The sequence below is a fragment of the Aphanomyces invadans genome, assembly GCF_000520115.1.
Source record: "Aphanomyces invadans strain NJM9701 unplaced genomic scaffold supercont1.8, whole genome shotgun sequence".
NCBI classification, from domain to species: domain Eukaryota; phylum Oomycota; class Saprolegniomycetes; order Saprolegniales; family Verrucalvaceae; genus Aphanomyces; species Aphanomyces invadans.
Window position 1 is genome coordinate 71,371 of NW_008580153.1, and position 20,156 is coordinate 91,526.

At 54.8% G+C, this 20,156-nt stretch overlaps 10 protein-coding genes across 12 annotated transcripts; 4 read left to right on the forward strand and 6 right to left on the reverse strand.

Annotated features, from left to right (window-relative positions):
* Positions 1 to 398: 398 nt before the first annotated feature.
* H310_04777 lies at positions 399 to 3,450 on the reverse strand. 2 transcript variants are annotated; one of them, XM_008869275.1, is made up of 11 exons: positions 2,772 to 3,450; positions 2,575 to 2,728; positions 2,433 to 2,518; positions 2,208 to 2,382; positions 2,023 to 2,143; positions 1,894 to 1,971; positions 1,756 to 1,839; positions 1,469 to 1,692; positions 1,232 to 1,420; positions 1,005 to 1,137; positions 407 to 944 (listed from the first exon to the last, which is right to left on the reverse strand). In XM_008869275.1, exons 1-11 carry the CDS (start codon positions 3,355 to 3,357, stop codon positions 639 to 641), a joined length of 2,136 nt encoding a protein of 711 aa, XP_008867497.1. In that variant the 5' UTR covers positions 3,358 to 3,450; the 3' UTR covers positions 407 to 638. The 2 variants fall into 2 exon arrangements, with proteins under 2 accessions (XP_008867498.1, XP_008867497.1); XM_008869276.1 differs by having other exon boundaries at positions 399 to 1,137.
* A 1,384-nt stretch (positions 3,451 to 4,834) lies between these two features.
* H310_04778 (hypothetical protein) lies at positions 4,835 to 5,572 on the forward strand (the record flags this gene model as incomplete). Its single annotated transcript, XM_008869277.1, has 1 exon — positions 4,835 to 5,572. The coding sequence occupies one exon, from the start codon at positions 4,835 to 4,837 to the stop codon at positions 5,534 to 5,536; it is 702 nt and encodes a 233-aa protein (XP_008867499.1). The 3' UTR covers positions 5,537 to 5,572.
* A 39-nt stretch (positions 5,573 to 5,611) lies between these two features.
* Positions 5,612 to 8,704, forward strand: H310_04779 (hypothetical protein; the record flags this gene model as incomplete). The annotated part of the gene is made up of 6 exons (XM_008869278.1): positions 5,612 to 6,087; positions 6,136 to 6,687; positions 6,792 to 7,138; positions 7,201 to 7,767; positions 7,826 to 8,446; positions 8,495 to 8,704. Coding segments are annotated over 6 exons (2,731 nt in total), but the record flags the coding sequence as incomplete, so codon positions are not given.
* H310_04780 (hypothetical protein) lies at positions 8,681 to 9,973 on the reverse strand. Its single transcript, XM_008869279.1, has 2 exons — positions 9,683 to 9,973; positions 8,681 to 9,625 (listed from the first exon to the last, which is right to left on the reverse strand). Exons 1-2 carry the CDS (start codon positions 9,753 to 9,755, stop codon positions 8,838 to 8,840), a joined length of 861 nt encoding a protein of 286 aa, XP_008867501.1. The 5' UTR covers positions 9,756 to 9,973; the 3' UTR covers positions 8,681 to 8,837.
* On the reverse strand, positions 9,841 to 11,244 carry H310_04781 (hypothetical protein). The gene has a single exon (XM_008869280.1). It carries the CDS (start codon positions 11,218 to 11,220, stop codon positions 10,435 to 10,437), a length of 786 nt encoding a protein of 261 aa, XP_008867502.1. The 5' UTR covers positions 11,221 to 11,244; the 3' UTR covers positions 9,841 to 10,434.
* Positions 11,245 to 11,627: 383 nt separating this feature from the next.
* H310_04782 lies at positions 11,628 to 13,784 on the forward strand. 2 transcript variants are annotated; one of them, XM_008869281.1, is made up of 3 exons: positions 11,628 to 11,895; positions 11,944 to 13,142; positions 13,200 to 13,784. In XM_008869281.1, the coding sequence occupies exons 1-3, from the start codon at positions 11,786 to 11,788 to the stop codon at positions 13,769 to 13,771; spliced, it is 1,881 nt and encodes a 626-aa protein (XP_008867503.1). In that variant the 5' UTR covers positions 11,628 to 11,785; the 3' UTR covers positions 13,772 to 13,784. The 2 variants fall into 2 exon arrangements, with proteins under 2 accessions (XP_008867503.1, XP_008867504.1); XM_008869282.1 differs by having other exon boundaries at positions 11,944 to 13,784.
* A 338-nt stretch (positions 13,785 to 14,122) lies between these two features.
* Positions 14,123 to 15,236, forward strand: H310_04783 (hypothetical protein). The gene is made up of 2 exons (XM_008869283.1): positions 14,123 to 14,481; positions 14,537 to 15,236. Exons 1-2 carry the CDS (start codon positions 14,179 to 14,181, stop codon positions 15,107 to 15,109), a joined length of 876 nt encoding a protein of 291 aa, XP_008867505.1. The 5' UTR covers positions 14,123 to 14,178; the 3' UTR covers positions 15,110 to 15,236.
* H310_04784 (hypothetical protein) lies at positions 15,214 to 17,152 on the reverse strand. Its single transcript, XM_008869284.1, has 5 exons — positions 16,688 to 17,152; positions 16,537 to 16,643; positions 16,043 to 16,455; positions 15,903 to 15,969; positions 15,214 to 15,849 (listed from the first exon to the last, which is right to left on the reverse strand). Exons 1-5 carry the CDS (start codon positions 17,118 to 17,120, stop codon positions 15,373 to 15,375), a joined length of 1,497 nt encoding a protein of 498 aa, XP_008867506.1. The 5' UTR covers positions 17,121 to 17,152; the 3' UTR covers positions 15,214 to 15,372.
* A 23-nt stretch (positions 17,153 to 17,175) lies between these two features.
* Positions 17,176 to 18,781, reverse strand: H310_04785 (hypothetical protein). The gene is made up of 2 exons (XM_008869285.1): positions 18,061 to 18,781; positions 17,176 to 18,015 (listed from the first exon to the last, which is right to left on the reverse strand). The coding sequence occupies exons 1-2, from the start codon at positions 18,734 to 18,736 to the stop codon at positions 17,219 to 17,221; spliced, it is 1,473 nt and encodes a 490-aa protein (XP_008867507.1). The 5' UTR covers positions 18,737 to 18,781; the 3' UTR covers positions 17,176 to 17,218.
* A 15-nt stretch (positions 18,782 to 18,796) lies between these two features.
* H310_04786 (hypothetical protein) lies at positions 18,797 to 20,083 on the reverse strand. Its single transcript, XM_008869286.1, has 3 exons — positions 19,447 to 20,083; positions 19,205 to 19,398; positions 18,797 to 19,158 (listed from the first exon to the last, which is right to left on the reverse strand). Exons 1-3 carry the CDS (start codon positions 20,030 to 20,032, stop codon positions 18,850 to 18,852), a joined length of 1,089 nt encoding a protein of 362 aa, XP_008867508.1. The 5' UTR covers positions 20,033 to 20,083; the 3' UTR covers positions 18,797 to 18,849.
* Positions 20,084 to 20,156: the final 73 nt, after the last annotated feature.

The window sequence follows — 20,156 nt, forward strand, 5'->3', positions numbered from 1 at the left end:
TTCTATTTGGAGGGGAAGGATCGAAATACTGTTCTGTTCACGATGTATCATTTTATAGAGTACCACGTCCTGAGCAAAACCTCCATAGTTTAGAACACGGGACCGCGACTCCTTTTTATAAGCATATGTATCATGTTGAGTCGTGCAATATCAAAAGAAATTCTCCTCGTTTTTCACTCATGGCGTTGGATGTATTCTTGCATTTAGACAATCTGAATGGAATGTCGAAGTGGACGACACTTGTCAACGAGACTGTTCCATTTGGACGAGAAATCAATCGGAATGTGTCCTACTCGCTACTTTGAATATAGTAGTAGGACTCGTCTACCTAGTATTACTACACTACTAGTATCAGGAACGATGGACCCTCGCAGAGTTCATGTGAGCAGCACGTGGTACATACTACTAGTAGTGTACTAGACGTTACTTGAACACTTCGCCTTGGACACGATGGGACTGTAGCAGTGTTGATGGGAATAAATAAAGTTGGGGGCGGGACTGCATCACTGCCAACTAACGCTACGTAGCCTTGGCCTCCGAGATAGTGGACGGTGGAGGTCTGGGCACTGCGGACGAGACCAGGACCTGGCCTCGCCGCGTGGACGTTGTTCGCTCAGCTTTTGTGGAGTCGCTTCGTCTCACTGGGTGAACGGCGCGTATAAATCGAGCACGCGCTGGACCATGGCGTGTATAGGCTCTCGGTCATGCGGCTGGGGGCTCCATCCACGCTCCAACAAGTCGACACAGCCGGGGGGCAGATCGGACGGAAGGCGGGGGCGATGGCCTTGAATGATTTCAGTGTACACATCAAAGTGGGAATGGCCGTGCCACGGGGCTTCTCCCGGCACCAATATATGCCATAAGGTCATCGTGAGGCTGTACACGTCCGCAGCAGGGCCATACACGGCACTCTTGGTATTGCTCCCATTGATCATTTCCGGTGCCTACACAGCAAGTCCATCGCAGCGCACTCGCAGAAGGTGACGACGATAGTAGATCCAAACCATAAAGTCAACGGTGCCGACAACTGTCATCGTGCCGTCGTTTTTCGGTCCCAGCAGATTCGACTCGCCAAAGTCGCTGAGCTTGAGCAAATTATCCGATGACGACAAGAGATAGTTGGCAGTCTTGATGTCGCTACAATAAAGTTATAGTCTCAGCGAATCGAGCCGCCGAACGAAAGACGTCGGAGAGCCGTCCGCGTCTAGCACGCATGCCGGGCAGTACATACCGGTGCAAAAGAGGAGGGTGGAAACTGTGGAGGTAGGCTACTGCTCTGCAGGCATCCAAGCACGCCTTTAGCTTTGTGCGGAGGTCCCACGCGTCTCCAGTCCGACGTTGGGCCTGTAAAATCGACTCGAGCGACCCCAAGTCGCAAAACTCAAACACGAGGCAGATGCTGGGGGGCACCACGCACAACCTACGGCATTGCTCGCCCCGTCAAGCTCGAACGTGCAGATTCTCTCACCCATAGAAACGAACAATGTTGGGGTGCGATAGCTGCGCATTGCACGCCGCCTCCTTGGAAAAAAGACAGACTTCGTCGTCCGTGACAAACCACGTCGTGTACAACTTGATGGCTACCGCCTCGGGTTCGCGGAGGGCGTGTTGGAGGCGACCCCGCAGCACTACCGACGTTGATCCCTGCGCTACCACCGCTTCCAGCGCCAGCGACGACACGTCCACCATGCACTGCGCAGACACAAAGGACCATCAAGATGCTGCATGGACCACCGAGATGCCGTGCAAACGTACGTGTTTGAACATCTCGATCAAGTAGTGGACGTCGTAGACCGAAGTCCGCGTGGAAAACGACGATCCCATTCCTTGATCCGCAATCTATTCCCGACACAAGTGACCGCGCGCTCCACAACCCTTCGATGGCCAACGTACCAAACGAAGGTAGAGTTTGGCAGGGTCGTGGCTCTTGGCGGATGGCGTGTCGAGGCCAAGCCAGTACATTGTATCGACCTAGCTGCACCATGACCACCCCTTTGACGGAGGTTTCGAATACGATCGTACCCGTAGTGTCAGCATAATCGCAGCGAGGGTCCATCCGTCGAGGATGTCTGCCGAGATCGACAGCAGCACGACGGCGGCAGGTGTCGATGCGTCGGTCACAGCAAGCCACAACATGGATGGCCTACACGAAGCCCTGGCGTCAGCCATCGGCATTGAGTATCGCAAAGAGAGAGATGAGGACGTACAAGATGTGGACGGTACACAACACGAGCAAAAAGTACCAGTACACGTCAAACGACGCGCGCGTGTGCAAAACAAATTTGACGAACGAACAGAACAAGACCAACCCAAACGGGTATGCAATGAACACTGTGGAGAGGCTCTGCGGTGCAGTCAAGATGCTGAGCACGGCCGCTGTCACTACGCACACGAGCCACTCAACCCGATGAAGGAGTGTGGACAGATCGTACATAAGCCTGAAAGGAAAATCGCGCGATGGACGGCTCGTTGGGACACGGACTTTTGAAGCATGAGCAGCGGAACCAGGTGCCGTATCCTACCGCAGGTTGTGAAGTATGTGCATACGAGCCACATCCACTCGACTCTCGTTACCACATGCGGGGGAAGTTGAGGAGAATGCAATAGGGGCCACGGCTGTCTTGGACGTATCGAACATGGCTGGACGCGATGACGGCAATTTCGGCGATGGAGAGCGCGGCCATGGTGTACCAAATCGTGCCATAACACGGCAGCACAAAGCTCGACGCTACGCAATCATATGAGGCTTCGCCTAACGTGGTTGGTCGTACTCAGGTTGGAATTGTTTGGGTTGGCCAGAACCTTTTGCTTGCTAAAGCTGCACTGAATGCCGACGTACACTGACACGACACCAAGCACAGCGTACGTGCCCAGCTGAACCATTGCGCCCACGATGGCATGGGATTGTCTAAAATCGCCGAGAAACACAGCAGCTTCATCGTTCCCTGGCGCATAGCAGGCGATATGAATGCCCAAGGACGATTCAGATGGACGGCGGAGGATAAATCCGGCGGTAACCATGGACGTGGTGGCGATTGCAAGGGCTGCCAGGGCAGACCACAGAACGTTCGTGTCCCATATGGAGAACTTCGGGAAGAGGCGCCTTGGAAACCACCTCGTTTCGCCGTTGTTTGAAGCGTATATCGCTTGCCGCCTAGCTGTTGTCGGTGTTGTCGGGACCCGTCGACCCGTCAGCGTCCTGGCTGTTTCCACTTGAACGATATGATGCATGGAGTCGTCGAAACTGAGTGGCGACAGGTCATGGTCAAGGTGAAGGTCGTCGAGTCTGTCGAAGTCTGTGTATGGCGAGATTGCATCCGTGTAGTGGTAGTCTCGCACGACCGTGGATCTGTCCATGGTGGTGCTTGCGGTCGGATCGCGCGTAGTTGCCGACGTGCGCACTTGGACACTGGATGCTGGTGCAACAGCAATCAGATGGTGGCACACCACTTGGACGATATTTATATAAATTTGTTAAATGCATACAAGCTCAATGTATGAAATAAAATGAGTTCCTGAGACATGCCAAGCATGCAGCATGCTGGTTTCGATGCCTTGTGCTCAAGGGCAAGGCCGACTATTTCTACGTACATTTCGTTAACTTGACTGAACTCACACGATGAGAAAATCGGAATTTTATTTTTAAGGAGATTGCTTTAAAGTACGTTAAGTCTCTGTATCCAGCACAGTGGACCAATTCATTACATGCGCAAGTCAAATTTTTGGTTTTGCAATGACATGCAGATAATTTAATTGCTCAGGTCTGAACCCGCCCAATGTCCAAACAGTGAGTTTGCTGTGTGGTGTAGGTGCAAAAATATCTACTTGTATCCGAAAGGTCAATGAATTTACAATAAGTTGCAATATTCACTTGCGAAATTTTTAATTCCGCACTACGCCATTACTAGTAGTCGACTCTACAGCCAATGTATTGACACGTTATAACGGCATCGAGGACACGCATTCATATCTCAAGAACCACATCAGAGTTTCCTCTGAAGATTTGTGTGAGCTCAGAGCTCAGCAATATCTAAATTTTGTTCAATGGAAGTCGAACTCACAGTCAAAAAGGAATACCCGTTGAGATAAGTGTGGAAGTAGCGAAGACCATCCAAATACTGCTAAGAGGACTAACAACTGATAAGAATTCATGAACAAGAGTTTTTTTATTTGTATTTGCCCCTTGTGCGTTGACCTCTCTACAATTTTACTACTACGTAGTACATGGTTGTCATTCATGAAGTTTGGCATGGAAACCTACAGCAACGATGAGTACGATGATATCACCAGCTACATTCGACATGAGTGCCCAAGAAGGCGTTCTAAGGAAGAACGTCTTGATATACTCCGCCTCCATGCCGAGCTTCGCCTTGACAAAGCACGTGTAATGTGTCCGAAAAGGTGATGCATACCCCCACTCGCGGACGGAACAATTCAACAACGCCGGCCACCGCACCCCAAGCATATATGCAGCCCCGAACTGGTCTCGCGTAGTGTTTCCATTCATTCTGAAGAAATTGTTGCATCCTGCGCTCGAACACACTCGGGATTACTCGTTGGTTACCTAGAATGTGGCTAGACAGCGACGACCCACGTGGTATGCATGAGTCGGCGGCGGAAGATTAACTCAGCCAAGGCGTATTGTACAGCCGTGCCACCACAGACATCTCAATTCTTACACGGACGCTTTGGCCAACGACATGCCAACCGAAACGGTCAACCATCCAACGGCTTGCGGTGTGGAGATGACCGTTGGTGCACTTGTTCCAAAAGTCCCGCAGCACAATGCGATGCTCTTACAAGGAAAAGGCAGTGCTTACATACCAACTTCGACATGGTCCACTTGTCACACGAGCACCACCACACCTTGCGCGTGCACCTGCACAAACTCACAAACGTTCCTCCACTGGTGGCGACAACGGACGGAAATGACACGCACAAGTGGGGTGGGGGCAAGCGCGATCCGTACGTTGTCTTTACACTCTATGTCAACGACGACAATGAAGAAAACATTGAACACACGAGCGCGGCGGTGCCACGAACACTCAACCCGACATGGTCGCCTCCAGCAGTGTTTGACTTTAGTGTGACGCAAGCCAAAGCCTTGCGCCTGTACGTGACGATTCATGATTACCTCAACGGCGACTCTGTCCTTGCATCGACGCTAATTGACGTGGACGCAGTCGAGTCATGTTGCGAGACACCGTATCGCCTGTCCCCACAAATTCCACAGCGCCAAGCCAAGTGCCACATTTGGCTTTCCTTCGAATCCATTTGCCCATCGACAAACCAAACACCAGACGAGCGCAGTCGATGGGAGTACCAGCAACGACTTGACACCGACGGCGAGTGGGAAGTCGTGGATGAGGCTGGCGATCACGCAGTTCATGCAGGATGGCGAGTTGACCAAGACTACGGCGATGGCGACGGATGGGCGTACGCCGTGTCCATGGAGGGACCATGGAATCTCCACTCTGCAACCTTTCGGCGGCGTCGTTGGGTTTGCGAGGAAGAAGCGAATAACGCAGACACCTAATTCAGCACGAAGTGCCAATTAACCGGAAAATATCCGGACGCGTCGTTTGGAGTTTTGTAACGACCACTACATTACCATGGACGGGCCAGGCAGCGGCAGCAATGCGCTGAGTCTGTCTTGGTCGTTCGGCTTTAACAAAGACATTGTCGGTGGGGTCCACAGTCTATCGGACGACACGGTCCACGCCGTCTTCTACACGGCCGGCCACACGGGTGTAATCTACAACTACGCCAACCGAACGCAGAAACTTCTACAAGGCCACTGCAACCCAATATCGTGCTGTACCGTCAGCGAAGACAAGCGATGGATTGTGACGGCTGACAAAGGGCAAGACTCGATGCTTGTCGTGTGGGACGCCACGACCGGCAATCCGATTAAAACCATCTTTAATCCCCATGTCGACGGAGTCCAGTGCCTCGACCTGTCGCCTGACGCCATGTTCATCGTGACATTGTCAATTGCCACCGACAAAAGCAACAGGAAAGAGCACGCCCAAGAGATCAAGCTGTGGGAGTGGACCGTAGCACGCGACGATGCGCTCTACGTCGCAGGTACGTCGCCTTCGTGGATGCGCAAGTGAACCAGATATTCCTTCGTAGCGGTGACGACGGAGGACGTCCAGACGTGCGTACGATTCAACACGTACGATATCCGTGAGATTATGACAAACGGTGCCCAGCGCGTGATCTTTTGGAACTGGGCAGCGCATCAACTCCAGTTCTATTCGCCACCTCTGTCTCAAAAGGACTTTAAGCAAACCATCGGCGCCTTCACGCAGTCGCTGTTTGTGCCCGACTCGTCGCAAGCCATCACGGCGACCGTCGATGGCGACTTGATTCTTTGGGACGCGGCGCCCGTGAAAACGAACGCATCCACACTCGTCCACGCCGACAAGAAAGCAACCAAGATCGTGCGAATGACCGGCCACGACAAACCGATGGCGATCAATTTTTTAGCTGACATGGATGGGTACTTGGTCATGGGATGTGCCGACGGCGCCGTTCGATTCTACGACTTTGACTTTCGCCTTGTGGCATGGTACGAAGACATGTGCGCTGGACCCGTCATGGCCGTCTCGTTCGCCAACGTCGACGCCACGCCCGCGTCGGCGGATGCCTTCACGGTTCCAGAGTTTATCGTTTCTACGTCCAGTACGTCCATCTGAATGCCAAGTCGCTTCCAAACGAATGGACCGACATGCACCTGGCCTCGTTGATGTTCGATGGAGGGAGATTCACGCATTGGACGCTTGTAGACGCTTTCATCCTGGGCATTACCCCCAGCATCCACGATGAATACGATGTTGAGAAGCGCCGTGGCACGCTCCTCATGCAAGGCATCAATGACGAGATCCACGGCCTTGCGGCGCACCCTGCAACCAGCCACATCGCGGTGAGCTGCTACTCTGGCACGATTCAACTGTGGGATTACGTCGGGAAGCGCCTCGTCATGCTGCGCAGCTTCGACTCCGACAAGTTGCGCCCTCAGTGCTTGACGTATCATCCGTCGGGCAAACATCTCTTGGTCGGGTTCACGAACGGCACAATCAAGATCGTGCATGCGTCGACTCTGGAGGACGTCGCAACGTTCCGTCAAGCCAGAGTAATGTCACTCTCACCTAGGTGATGGAATGCTGTCGGAAAATGACCTTGAAGCCGTCGTAGAACCCGATTGTCGACGTCAAGATAGCGGCGGACGGGTCATTTGTCGCCGCCATCGACGCCAGCAACTACTTGTACTTGTGGCGTAGCAAGGCGATGGCTGCGACAGACGCGGACGATCTCGACGCGTCGGACATGTGGTCGTACATTGGTCGGTGCAAAAGCCACACGAAACCGATCACGGGGCTCGAGTTTGGGATGTCGCCGGACCAGCAAGCGCTGCTCGTGACGGTCGGGGAGGACCGCATGCTGGTTGACTACAGTCTCCCGCGGTCGAGCGTCATGGACGGCATTATTTTGAACGTACCACCGCAAAAGATTGAGCAGTCGGCGACCCCCACCACGTGCTTTTGGCATCCTGACATGGCAGGCGTGCACGAAGACCTTGTCGTTGTCGCCAATGACGAGTACAAGTTCAAGCAATGGAACGCCAACAACAAGACGTGTCGAAAAACCACACTCAGTCCAACGTATGGCGGGCCATTGAATCGAGTACTGGCGATTCCGGCGGACAAAAGCGCCCATGACAAATCGAGTGGCCGATATTGCGCGTACAGCACCCATGACAAGGCACGCCCCCATGGGTGTGGAAAATACTCTGACGGGCTTTTCTTGCGTGTGCTTGTAGGTTGTGGGGTTACTCAAGCTGCCGCTGGATGGGAATCCCCACAAATCGATGGGGCTGATCGCGCACCCCGGACGTATCTCGAACGTGGCCGTGACTTTCGACGGCAAGTTCTTCGTCACCGCCGGGGGCAATGACATGATTGTCAACTTGTGGGAAATAAATCCCCGCGCCCTGGACGCGCTGGAGGCGCAGGGTGGGCACGACATGGAACCGTACACGTCGCTGCTCGAGGGCGGCGCCCACGGCAAGTTTTTCAGCGAGATCGTCGACTACTTTTATTTTGCTCAATTGCGCACACAAGGCGAGAGCGCGACGGCGGCGCGCGACATCTCGCACCGCATTCCCCTGCTTGAGATTCCCCACGTCATGCGCGCGTTGGGGTTTTACCCGACGGAGCTTGAGATTCAAAACATGTGCAGCGAAGTCAAGTACAGTTGCTTCACAGAGACGACCAAGACGGTCGACGCCGTCGACTTGGCCGCGTTTGTCAAGCTTTACACAAACCATCGCCCAGTGTGCGGAATTGGGAAAAAGCAGATCGAGGACGCGTTCCACATCTTGAGTGGGCTCCGGGGTCCGTCGTTGAAGTGGGCTGACTTGAAGGCCAAGCTCTTGACGATGGTACGTGTGGTGTGTGGTGGAATCGTCCCATTTCATGCCCTTGGACAGGGTGAGCCCATGTCAGAGGAGGAGCTCTCGTCTTGTTTGCGGGCTCTGCTTGGAGACGAAGCAGATATGCTCGAGACGACAATGTCGCTGACGTCGGCCGCATTTGCCGACAAAGTGCTCGGGTTTGAAGACTATGAAAAGGACGTCGAAGTCGCGTCCGTGTTGTAGTCGTGTGGTCATTTTCGCCCATAACCTGTCGTCCATGCGCGTATTCTGTGTCGCTCCACCGACATTCAATCGGCGCTGACGTGGACGGAACACCAGTGAGTTGCGATAGGCACATGGCCATGACCAGGACGCGTCGAAACGATACCGACACCACCACGTCACATTAGCTTATCGACTAAAACGCAGCGGGGGCGACATGCTCCGGGCAACGGTCGTAGTGGTTTACCCACAAGCGGCGGCGCACGCGATGCAGTGCTCCTTTTTCCTTGCGCCACGGGCCGGAGAACGTGTTCGCGTACACCCATCCGTTCGCGTCGCCATGGGAAACGTCGTATTGCCACTGGCCTGCCTGGACGTAACCATCCGGGATGTCGGGCAGCGCATCCTTGAAGCTCGGGCCGCCCTGCTTACCGTTGCTTGATGTCCACGCGTGCTTGTCGCCGTACGTCAAATAGTTCTTGGACCATGATTGTGTGGTTGTGAGCCACCGCTCGTTCTCCCAGATCTCTTGCGTGATGCGGGCTGCAGCTTCCCATGGCGTGAGGAAACAAATCGACATGTGCAGCTGCGCCTTGACGTTTTGGGCGTCAAACGCTGGCGGCACGCGGAGGTCGTACGGCTTGAGCGCGGCGTCGGCGAGGCGGGTGGCGCCAGTCCAGTTGGTCATGTCAAACTCGAGGTCGCCAAGGAGATCGTCCGCCGACAACACGTCGTGGTCCATCACGCGAATCTTAAGCACCTTATGTTGCGCGACGTCCGCGTTGGACACGATGAACTCGTACTCCTGGTGCTTCCACACAGGGTTCAGGGTGTTGTCGATGACATCGGTGCGTCGGCGTTGCTTGCCAAACTGGAACGACACATACGGGTCGCTCTTGCCACCCATGACTTCCAAGTCGGAAGCGGGCAAGTCGGTCGCTTTCTCGAGCACGATGCGAATCACACGAGCGTTCTTGTCCAAGGCTACGTGCGCATGACCGCGTCAGGATACTGGGGCGCTGTGTCTTCGGTGGGGCGTACCTGGACGTTTGCGGCGGAAGAGGTGTTGGCTGTCGTCTTCCGGCGCGCAGCATATGCTGGTCACGACGCCCATGATCCCGCCTTTGTGTCTCGATGGGCACTTGCGAAATGAAGTGAGCTGACGACGCTTGTGATTGGTCAGTCCAGAGAACACAATGGACAAAAATCTTCTCTGGCTTAAGTCGCCGACGGCCTGGTGCGACGAGCGCTCTCTCTATGGTCAACCTTACGACGCGAAAGAGGAGCAAGGGAGTCGATCGTTGGCCTTGTCACGTGCACCAGGCGCAAAACATGTGGCCATGGTCGTCTGTGGAATCAACAGTTGGGGAAGAGGGAGGCCGACCACGGCAAGCACAGGAGGGCAAAGAGAGGGAATCTCCGTCGTCGAAGATCCTGGGCTCACGGTGGTTGTACTTGTCTGGTCGCTGGAAGGTGATGAGCAGAAAAGAGTGCACTGTAGAGGTCTCGGTTCGTACAGCCAGCCCGGTCGTGCTCCACTGAACAGTTACTATTCAATCGATTGCACGGGGCACTTGTTTACGTGGTGGGGGTCGCTCCTGTTAGCAGCCACTGAAACACAAGAGCGACCCGAGCTCGGGATCTCAGGCGTTGGTGGTTTTGACGCCCTTGGATGGCTCTCCTCGATGAAGGGATAGAAGAAGGAACCATCATCGACGGACGAACAACCCGCTCAGATAGGATGAAGTGGGTCGTACAAGGGTCGAGACCCGACTGCCTGTTGTGGGACTCTCTTAAAACTCATTTTCCTGCATCTCGGGCTCCTTGACGAACGAGTTCAGCCACCGTCGCCGCCGCACCGTCGTGCGCATGCCTTGCTTTTTGTACCATGGTCCGTTGAATGAAGTCGCGTACACCCACCCATCGTCGTCGCCCAGGGCCTTTACGTAGTGCCACGAGCCTGCAGAGTACCCTTTCGGCACCGCCGGTGTGATCGCGTCGAATTTGTCGGATGAGATGCGACCATTGTCCGTGCTCCAGTGCTTGCGTTCGTTAGCTTGAAGGTTCGCTTTGCTCCAGGTGGTGCCTGTAAGGCCGCGGCTGGCTCGCTCGTTCTCCCACACTTCGTGCGTGATCTCGTCCAAAGATTCAGCTTCCGACAGGATATCAATCTTCACATGGAGCTGCGGAGATACCCGTTGTTTGGTGAATTCGGGTTGAAGCACGATTGGAAACGTCGACACGTCGGCGTTCGGTTGGCGGCCTCGTTGAATGGACCCCAAAGGGATCTCAACCGACCCGATCAAGTCATCTGCCGACACCACATCACTGTCCCACACCTTAACGACGAGAGATGTCGACTCGTTCAAGCGGTTCCCTCGCAATTCAAACTGGAACTTCTCTTCGACCCACACCGGGTTGAGAGTCGATGGCAAGCATGACGTTGCCTTGACTTGTTCCAAGCACATAAAGGTAAGGTACGGATCGCTGCTTCCTCCCATAAAGGACGGATCGGCAATCGGCAGGTCCGTCGCGCGGAGGCTGGACAACACGACGACCCATGTTGGTTCGCTTGCCATCTTGGTCGACGCGGGCAATTTGCGCAATGATATGTGTTGTGGACGTGTCTCACGAATTATGGGAATTTTTTTGTTCAAGTGTATGTACAACATGCTGGACCTTGTATGTCTATGAATATAAAATTAGACCGTCCATAAATCCGTCAGAACAAATAAGCGGACCAACACTCAATTCAACGACATGAGAAAAAAACTATGCGATATGGTATAAAATACATGGAAGGACCACTCAAAATTGATGACCAATGTTACGTAGACTAAAATAGATTTTCTCAAAATATTTCACTGGATTCGTCCAACGGGGCATTTCTCAAGATCTTCCATCGCGTGGAAATATTTCTCGTCCAACGACGAATTTGAAATACTCACAATTTACAGGAATCGCAGGATATAAATAGATATCCAGACCGTTGTCGCGTTGGGCCGTTGGCTGACCACCGAGTGCTAGAGCTCTCGTTGTTGGAGCAACGATTGACAGGACGCGACTGTGGCAGAGCCGCCGGAATGATCCTCTGCCGCTTTCCCTTTGGGCTCTAGCTCCCTGCATCGTCCCTGTCAGTCCTCCATGGTGTCGATGGCCCTGCGGCTTGTGGCAGTTCTGGCCTCTGTGAGAGCATGGAACCTTCCGAGCAATCCAGCTGCAGTTGCATTGCTTCACGATGCACACGCCCAAAGGTAAATCTACCCATTGAAAAGCCAACAAGGAAATTAATCGTACTTCAGAAATGTGGACATCGCGAATGCCACAGCGTTGTACGCTGCCGTGGTGACCATGGGCGACTGGGCAGCGACTGGCGACGCCCTCTTTGCCCTCGGTGAGCTCTCTTTTCCTGGAGAAGGTAGCGTCGACTACATCCTACGCAGTGCCCGGCTCGGAAACCCCAGTGCCCAACACCTCCTCGCACTCATGCATGCCGTCGGGTTCCCGCATCCAGAAGTGAAACAAAGCACAGCTACGGCTGTTGTGTATGACCACTTTGCCTCCACAGCTGGCCACGGACCCGCGTCCAAATCTCTTGGCTACCGCGCAATGTTTAGTCAAGGAGTCCCGCGGTCATGTGCTCACGCTCTGGTCTACTACAAGCGAGCCGCGTCGATTGCAGCGTCGACCCATGACATCCACTCCCACATCCCGACGTATCCACGGTTGCCTGAGCTTCTAGACGCACCCTCAGCGCATTCGACAAGACAAGATTTCGACAAGCTGCTCTTCCTCGCTTCTGCTGCAACTAAGACGAGGAACGGTGCGACTCTGCACCGCATCGCCAAGCTATTGCTTGCCCAACAGACACCACCACCCGACTATAAGTTTGTGCGAAAGCTACTGCATCAAGCGTTCGAATGGGGCCACCTCGCCGCAGCAGCCCAGCTGGGCCGTCTGCACTCGCACGGGTGGGGGGTACCCATCAACACGACTCGAGCGCGAGACTTTTTTCTCATGGCACCAGAAAATGACGCGGAGGCTTTGCATGGCCTGGGACTGCTCAACCTTGAAGCTGGCATGTATGACGGCCGCCTCGCATTGCACTACTTTCAAGCGGCGTCGAAGTTAGGTCACTTGAATTCCATCTACTACGCTGCAACGCTGCTGACTGCGATTGCCCCTCAGCAGTCTCGGCGGTACTTTGAAGCGGCTTCCAAGTCTGGCCACGTTCTCGCAACCTTCAAGTTCGCCGAAATCATGGAGCGGTCGAATGAAATCACAACACCATTTGAGGCGAAATGTACGGCGGTCGTGGCGCTCTACAAACGTGTGGCGGAGAGCGTCGCTGTGCCACTTATGGATACGGCGCTGGCCAAGTTTCAAACCAGAGACTACACGGCGGCATACTACCTGTATCGACTGGCGGCGGAAGAAGGAAGCGAAGTTGCCCAAACGAACGCAGCCTTCTTGATTCAACGGGGTTACGTCACTGAGCCAAGTACGATGTTCTGGTAGATTTTGTTGTTCCACTGACGGCTTCCGAATCTGTGGCTAGATGTCGACGTCTCGCGGTGGCTGCTACGGCATGCTGCGCGCCAAGGCTCGGCCTACGCCCAACTTGAACTGGCACTTGCGTCGTACGCCAATGCCGACTACGCGGAAGCCATGGCCCTGTACTCCGACTTGGTGTCGCAGACCAAGTTTCTATCGTCCACCACGGCCTATGTGTTTGTCTCGCCGGCGCTCTTCACTGTGGGATACATGTACGAAATGGGCTACGGCGTGCCACAGGATCGGAGGAAAGCGCTGGAGCACTACACCCGATTAAGTCAAGTTGAGCGACGAGTGCACTTGCCCGTCGCATTGTGGAAGTGGAAGTGGTGGTTCCAAGACGCCATGGCGCATGTCGTCGAGTGTGTGTTGTCAATCAAGGCCAATTCGCTCCAGCACTACCGTCCAGAGCTCTCAAGAGTGCACCGTGTCCATCATGGGACGATTTCACCAGCGAACGTTGTTCACATTGCATCCATGTGTGTTTATATGCGTCATTCGCGTCATTCGAATCGCCATGGGCGCGACACCAGCTCACCACGGCAGAACCGCCACGCAATTAACGAGCTCATTTAACCTTTTGCGTGCACATCCTTGCGTGCACCTTCTGGTCGCAGGCTCTGTCTAGAGAGCTTGTCGGAGGTCGCCACAAGGTCGATTTCGCCGGAACTAAAGTGCTCACGTGAGGCCCTACCCATGTTCCACCTCCTTCCACCCCAAGCAAGCCATTCGGATATCGACGGCGCAATGAATGAAGGGATCCCCGGATAATGATTCAAATAACCGGATTTCCCTTCCAACTTCAACGTCCGCTTCGAACTAGTACTTCGCCCTGCTACTAGATAACAACTTAATTTGACTATACAACTGTGACGTTACTTAAACACTGACGGGGGTGAAAGCTACTGGTACTAGTAGAACCTTCCTCGGTTTCGTCGTTCGTTGCCCAGATCTGAAAAAGCGCAATCGCGCGACGGACGGCAATGGCGACTGCATTCCTTGTCGTGATGTTGCTCCCGACGGTGGCAGCGACACGCGTGTACGTGTCGTCCTTGGAATATCAGGACGTGAACGACTCGTCTGGATATCGCTTTTCGTCGGCGTTCCTCTTCCTGTGTCTGTTCCTCTTTGGATTCCTCTGCACGCAGCCTTCAATGAAAACGACGATGAGCACGTCGTCTGTAAAATTGACCCCGCCATCGATGGGCCCCTATGTGAGTATGGTGCATGCAAAGTGTCAACAGCGGCGAAAGCTGCACCACACACTCACCATCATTCCATCAGAGGTACTCGTTCGCCTCCGTTCTGGTCGCGTGGGATTAACATGGACATCTAACCTAGGTCTCGAACGAAATCTTGAGCTACCTGGATGCTCAAAGCCTCGCCGCAGCCTCCGTCGTGTGCTCGTCCTGGCATGAGTTGACGGGCGAATCGAACGCTGTGCTGTGGAAACTCGTTTTTCGTCGCGACATGCATGAAGACGGTCGCCGGTTCCACGCGCCATGTGGGTTGAGTTGGCGCAAGTACTATTTTACACATCGCATTACACGTCCATTGGAACGTTTGCGTTTTCTCGCTGCTCAGGGCCAGCCGAACTGCATCGTAGTAAACGGCCGTGTGTACGACATTGGCGCGTTCCTGTACTTGCATCCAGGTGGCCATCGCGTGCTTGCCGACGTGATTGGGACAGACGCTACGGACACGTGGTTCCAGTTCGACCACTCGAGCGGCGCCCAAGACCACATGAAGGAGCTTGAAGTTCCTGATCTATTCTCAACGCCATGGCAAGGCACCGTCGCGGGCGTCTTCTCCGCGCGGCAAAGCGTATGGATACGCATGACTCGACGCGTGTTCGGTCATGCAAGCGACCTCTCTGCGTTGTTGAATCAATTCCGGCAACGAATCGTCACGTAAGTTAAGCCACAATGATACGTCGAAGCCTTGCGTCTTGGCGACTGGAGCAGGACACGCTCGTGTCCCACTTGCGAGCTTTCACAGGTGGCCACGAATTGTGTGCCAGCGTGATACTGGGTCGATGTCGTTGATGCCTGAACACTTGCTGCCGCAAGCTCATGGCTGTTCTGACAGCAGCATGCGCGACTCAACGAGGCAAGGAAGGATTTGTTATGTTATGGGTTCTCTCCAGTATGTCCGCTCGATGGACATTGTTGTGGCATCTAGGGCAATGCGCTCGTGTGTCGTCGGTGAATGGCGAGGATGGTCGTGGTGGTGCTGACAAAGAACACGATTGTGCCGAACGTGATGGTGAACCAGGGGAAGATGCGGTCTTTCCATTGACCACGTTCTTTGATGGGCACCTGGAGCTTGAGGTGGCACGCCGCGGGAAGGACAAACGCGAGCGCGACGGCACTGAAGGATCCTGTGAGGCTCGTCACGTCACCGAGGCGGCGATCCGCTATTGAAATTAGCAGCGTCGACGCCAAGAGGAACAGCGTGACGAGCACATGCGCGTGTGTCGATAGCTCGGACGACGGCGGTAATGGCGACGGCGTCGGGAGGTCCTCGTCGATAGGGTCGTGCCATGCCGCCCGTCGGTTGATCGGTTTTGCTTGCTCTTGGAACAGGTCCACAACACTCCGACGGGCATGGCGCAGGTCGACAAGGCGCTGGACCGTGTGACGCGCCACCATAAACTGTGTTGACACGGTCAGCATGGGCCACGCGCCTCGTTCCATCCACGTCGTACCTCCTGCGGATACGTCAGGATCATGTTGACAGCGGTGAGAAGGCGGCACACTTGAATGAGCTTGTCTCTACGGGAAAACATCTCGTTCAGCACACACCGCGACGTTGCCCAGACGATGAAGGACTGGGTGCCGCACGTACGAGAGGTCGGTGAAGTTGAGGAAAATGTCGCTGCGCGTCGCATGCAGGAACAGCAAGTACCCTGGAATGCTCAGGGCGCAGATAAGGACGACCGACACGGCGACCCCAATGCGGGACACGTCCGCGAACGCCCGCGGCGTGGCAGGAAACATCGTGTTGTACACGAGGAACGTTTGGTGCTGGCAGACGTATGCAAATGCGATCGTTCCGAGGGCAGGGAAGATGTCGGTGTGGACTTCGATGTAGTCGTACATGAACCCGCGCGAGTCGGCCACGTACTCGTCTTTGTGGAAGACGCACTCAAAGAGGACGACTCCGGTGCAAAAGACGACGCTAACGACAGACAGACCGGCAAACTTTTCCAAGCTGGCAAAGCTGCGATGAATGCAAATTGGCAACAGCACGACGAACGTCTACACACGTGAAGTCGGGTCAAAAGCTGAAAAGCAGTCGGGTGGTGAGCGGAAACGAACGGCGCGCTTCGTCGTTCATACCACGAACGTAACGCAAATGTAGCGGTCAGTCGCGAGTCGAAGATACCATGGCGTTTGAGAGCTTGGGACGGGCTCGCCATGGGCAAAGTGCATTTTGCAGAGGCGACCTAAGACCGCAAGATGAACGCAATCGTTGAGTCACGGATCGTACCCAGTACGACGGGCAACGTGTCTGCTATCACGAGCAAGTACGAGCAGTTTGCGCCAAACGAAAACGTGAATTGGAAGAAGCACACGGCCAAATATCCTGGCACGCCAAACGCAAGCTGGGCAAGGTCTTCGAAGGATCGGGCGTGGTGATGGTGGCCCAAGATAACAAGGATGTTCATCGCGTACAGCGTGAGGCCCCCACACAGAAACAGTAGGCCCAACACCGGCAGGAACCCTCCCTCCGCCATGGCGTGCGGGATGTAGATAATACTTGCGCCAGCGATGGCATTCGTGAGGTTGAATAACACTCCCCACGACGGTGACGACGACCGCGGCGGCGATGACGGGCCAGGCTCGACATCGTACCCATAGTTATCGTACACGAGCGCGACCTGGGCCGCGGTCCACACGGGCTGGCTAGGGCGCTTGCCCATGACGCGTCGTTTCGCAAGATACACGAGGCTTGGTTCACGCGATGTGTCGAGACAGTTTCACGCAAGTTACGACCGTTTCAAATTCAATCGTTGTTTCGTTACGTTTCATCATCGGGCGGTGACGGTGGGAGGACGGTCAAGTCGTCATCGACGATGCCATCTCGCTCGCGTTGTTGCAGCCGTGCCTCATGGGCTTGGATGCGTTGGCCGATCAACGCGAGCTCCGATTCGGCGAGAGACACCATGAACGACGCAATGCTGACATCGCCCTTTGTAACCAGGCACTTGGTCTCCATTCGGTTGGCTTCGCGATGCTTTTGCCACACATTGGTCCAGCTCTGTGCCCACACCTCGGTCATCGGGTCGGTGTACACAGGTCGGGGTGGCCGCGCAGGTTTCTCTTCTTTCTTGAGCCGCTGCTTTTTCGCAAGAGGTTCGATGCCTGTGTCAGTGATCAAGTCGCCACCGTCGACGACGCCATGGAGTCGGGGTTTATCCTTGCGATCTTCTTTTCGCACTTCGTCCGAGTCCTTGGGCACAGTAGACGACCATCTTGACTTGCGCGGTTGGTCGACCAAGTCTTCTGCAAAGCGAACGCGCTCCTTGACCGACTTCTCCGTCCCATGACTCGACGCTTCCTGGCGCTTGGATCCATCCTTGCACTCCTTGGAATCGTTCTTCGACGACTTCTTCCAGTGTTCATTCAGAGCACTTTGCCGTGCTTTGGATGCACTGGATATGTCATCCCTTGATGGGTTGTGCGTTTCCTCGACACGGGCGGACGCGCCGTTTTCTGCCGATGTGTGCCGGTCGTCGGCAGACCGACATCGGCTCGTCAACTTGTCGAGAGTGCCCGTGGCGTCCTGACCGTCGCGGCAATGTACCTCACTCTGAGCTGATGGATATTCAGTTTTGGAGACCACGTCATGTGTTAACTCACTTGACTTGTCTTGGAAGGATGCACAACGATCAGCCTCCCGGGACGTCGGAGCGAAGGACGAGATGGTCGATTGGAGTTTCGCAGGGATGGAACCTCTGGAGGGATCTGGACTCTTCTGCAGGCGATCGAGGGCGCTGTTGTCGCCGGAGCGCGGAGCAAGGTTTTCATTTCGGGGACTTGGACGAGGCGGAGACCGCTTGTCTCGTCCCCATGGAGAGCGTTGCCGTTGTGGACTGTGGTTTCGTCTGTGAGGACTGACGTTCCTGCGGGTCGGGCTGGAATCACGTCGCGAGGGGCTATTATGCCGCCTTGGAGAAGTTGTGCCACGTCTAGGTGAATGCCTGCGATGCGGACTGGAATTCCGTCTAGGGGGACTCTCGTGGCGTCGTCGGTTTGAAAGTGTGGACCTCTCTTGACTCCGCTGAGTTCGATGGGATCGATCCAAGGAGCGATTTATGCCTCTTCTGTCACCATGGCGTCCATCCTGCTGGCTCGAAGCTGATGTTCGTCCTCGAGAACGCGAACGCTCACGCTCTCTGGAGCTACGGCGTGCCCGGCTATCGTCGCCTCGTCCGCTTCCATCACGATTTGAAATAGGTGCACAAGAGCTCCCTTCACGTCCCCGATTTCCATCTTTCGGACGAGACTCCGGCCTACCGTTCTTCGTCATCTCCATGTTGGCGGCGGCCGTGTTGAGAGCGCCGCCACCACAATAGCCGAGTTTAAACAAGCAATCTCGCCGGATAATTCTTGTAACCGGATATCAAATTGCCTTTACGGTTAAAACAGTTACATGGAAGATGTTGACGGCGCGGACGCCGTTGTGGCGTGGATGAAGGATGCGACGGCTGCATGGAGAACTTCAATGGGCACAAGCGATGTCTCTTGCTGTGGGAATCGCATTGCCTTGCCGTCCCATTGAACATTGACGTGGTGGGTTCCGTTCGACTTGTCCTGATAGATCTCCACGACCAAGGTCGACCCGTACGGCGGTGGTACAAACCCACTCGAATGATGAAGCTGCAGCGCACACACGAGGGCAACAAGAGAATTGTCGTGAGCGCATACGAGAGTAAATCGGCGTCCCTGAGGTGTCGTCTACATCCGATCAGCATGAGGGCCTCCTCGCAACATCCACTCGTACCAGGATGGCATCACGAAGCAAATCATGGAAGTTTCGCATTGCTTGGATGAATCCTCGTTGGCCCCCTTGAGGGTCACTGTAGAACATGTACCATTCCCATGCTGCGTGCCGAGTAATCGCATCGTACATGGCGCTAGAAATTCCCTCTGGAAACGGGAGTTCGTGAGTGTGGCGGCAATCGAGCACTTCTCGCACTACACCAGGACGAGTTAGCGACGTAGGCAGTGTTTTGCGAGACGTACAAGAAGCCCAATTGACTGCCCCACGGATTCCAATGACCTGTTTCACTGCAACTTCCAAAGCTGCGTAGCCGTGAAGTGTGGCCAATGCAAGTTGTCGAAGCTGTTGTGCTCGGAGGCGATACTCTTGGCCAGTGAGCACGGGAGTCAGGTCTTTCGGCTCCACAGTATGCAAGACAAGGGGGTTGTCGGAGGACAATCTATCACCGCCGCAAAAGCCAGAGAGGAAGCTTTTCGCAGACAGAATGGTGCGACTGATGTTGGTCGAACATGCGTAGATGAGGGTGTGAGGGTCGTGATCTCGAGGCACGAGCGCCGCATATCGTTTGCGAAATTCAACTCCCAGACGGGTCATGTCGTTGACACCTCTCTCTGTGAGATGGCCTCTCGGCCATACACCGCCGGCCAGCGGTCCAGAACTTTGCACTCTGACCCTTTCATTCAGGCGGAGGCAAGTTGCTTCCGAAGCAAGCTCGGTTGTCCAGTATTGGGTTTCGTCCTCGCTCATCGTGAGGTTGGTCCCAACCGTGCCCGTGATCGGTGACCGATCTCCATGGCGAAAAACTGCCAGCACGTGCACCAGCTCCATGTTGATGGGAGATACCGACCGCACCCAAATTCACGCCATGGGGCCACCACGCATGCGCTGTTGTCCTGTACCGCACAGTATTTCAAGTTATCTGCGTGGGCAGGCGCATACACTAATTTCGGTA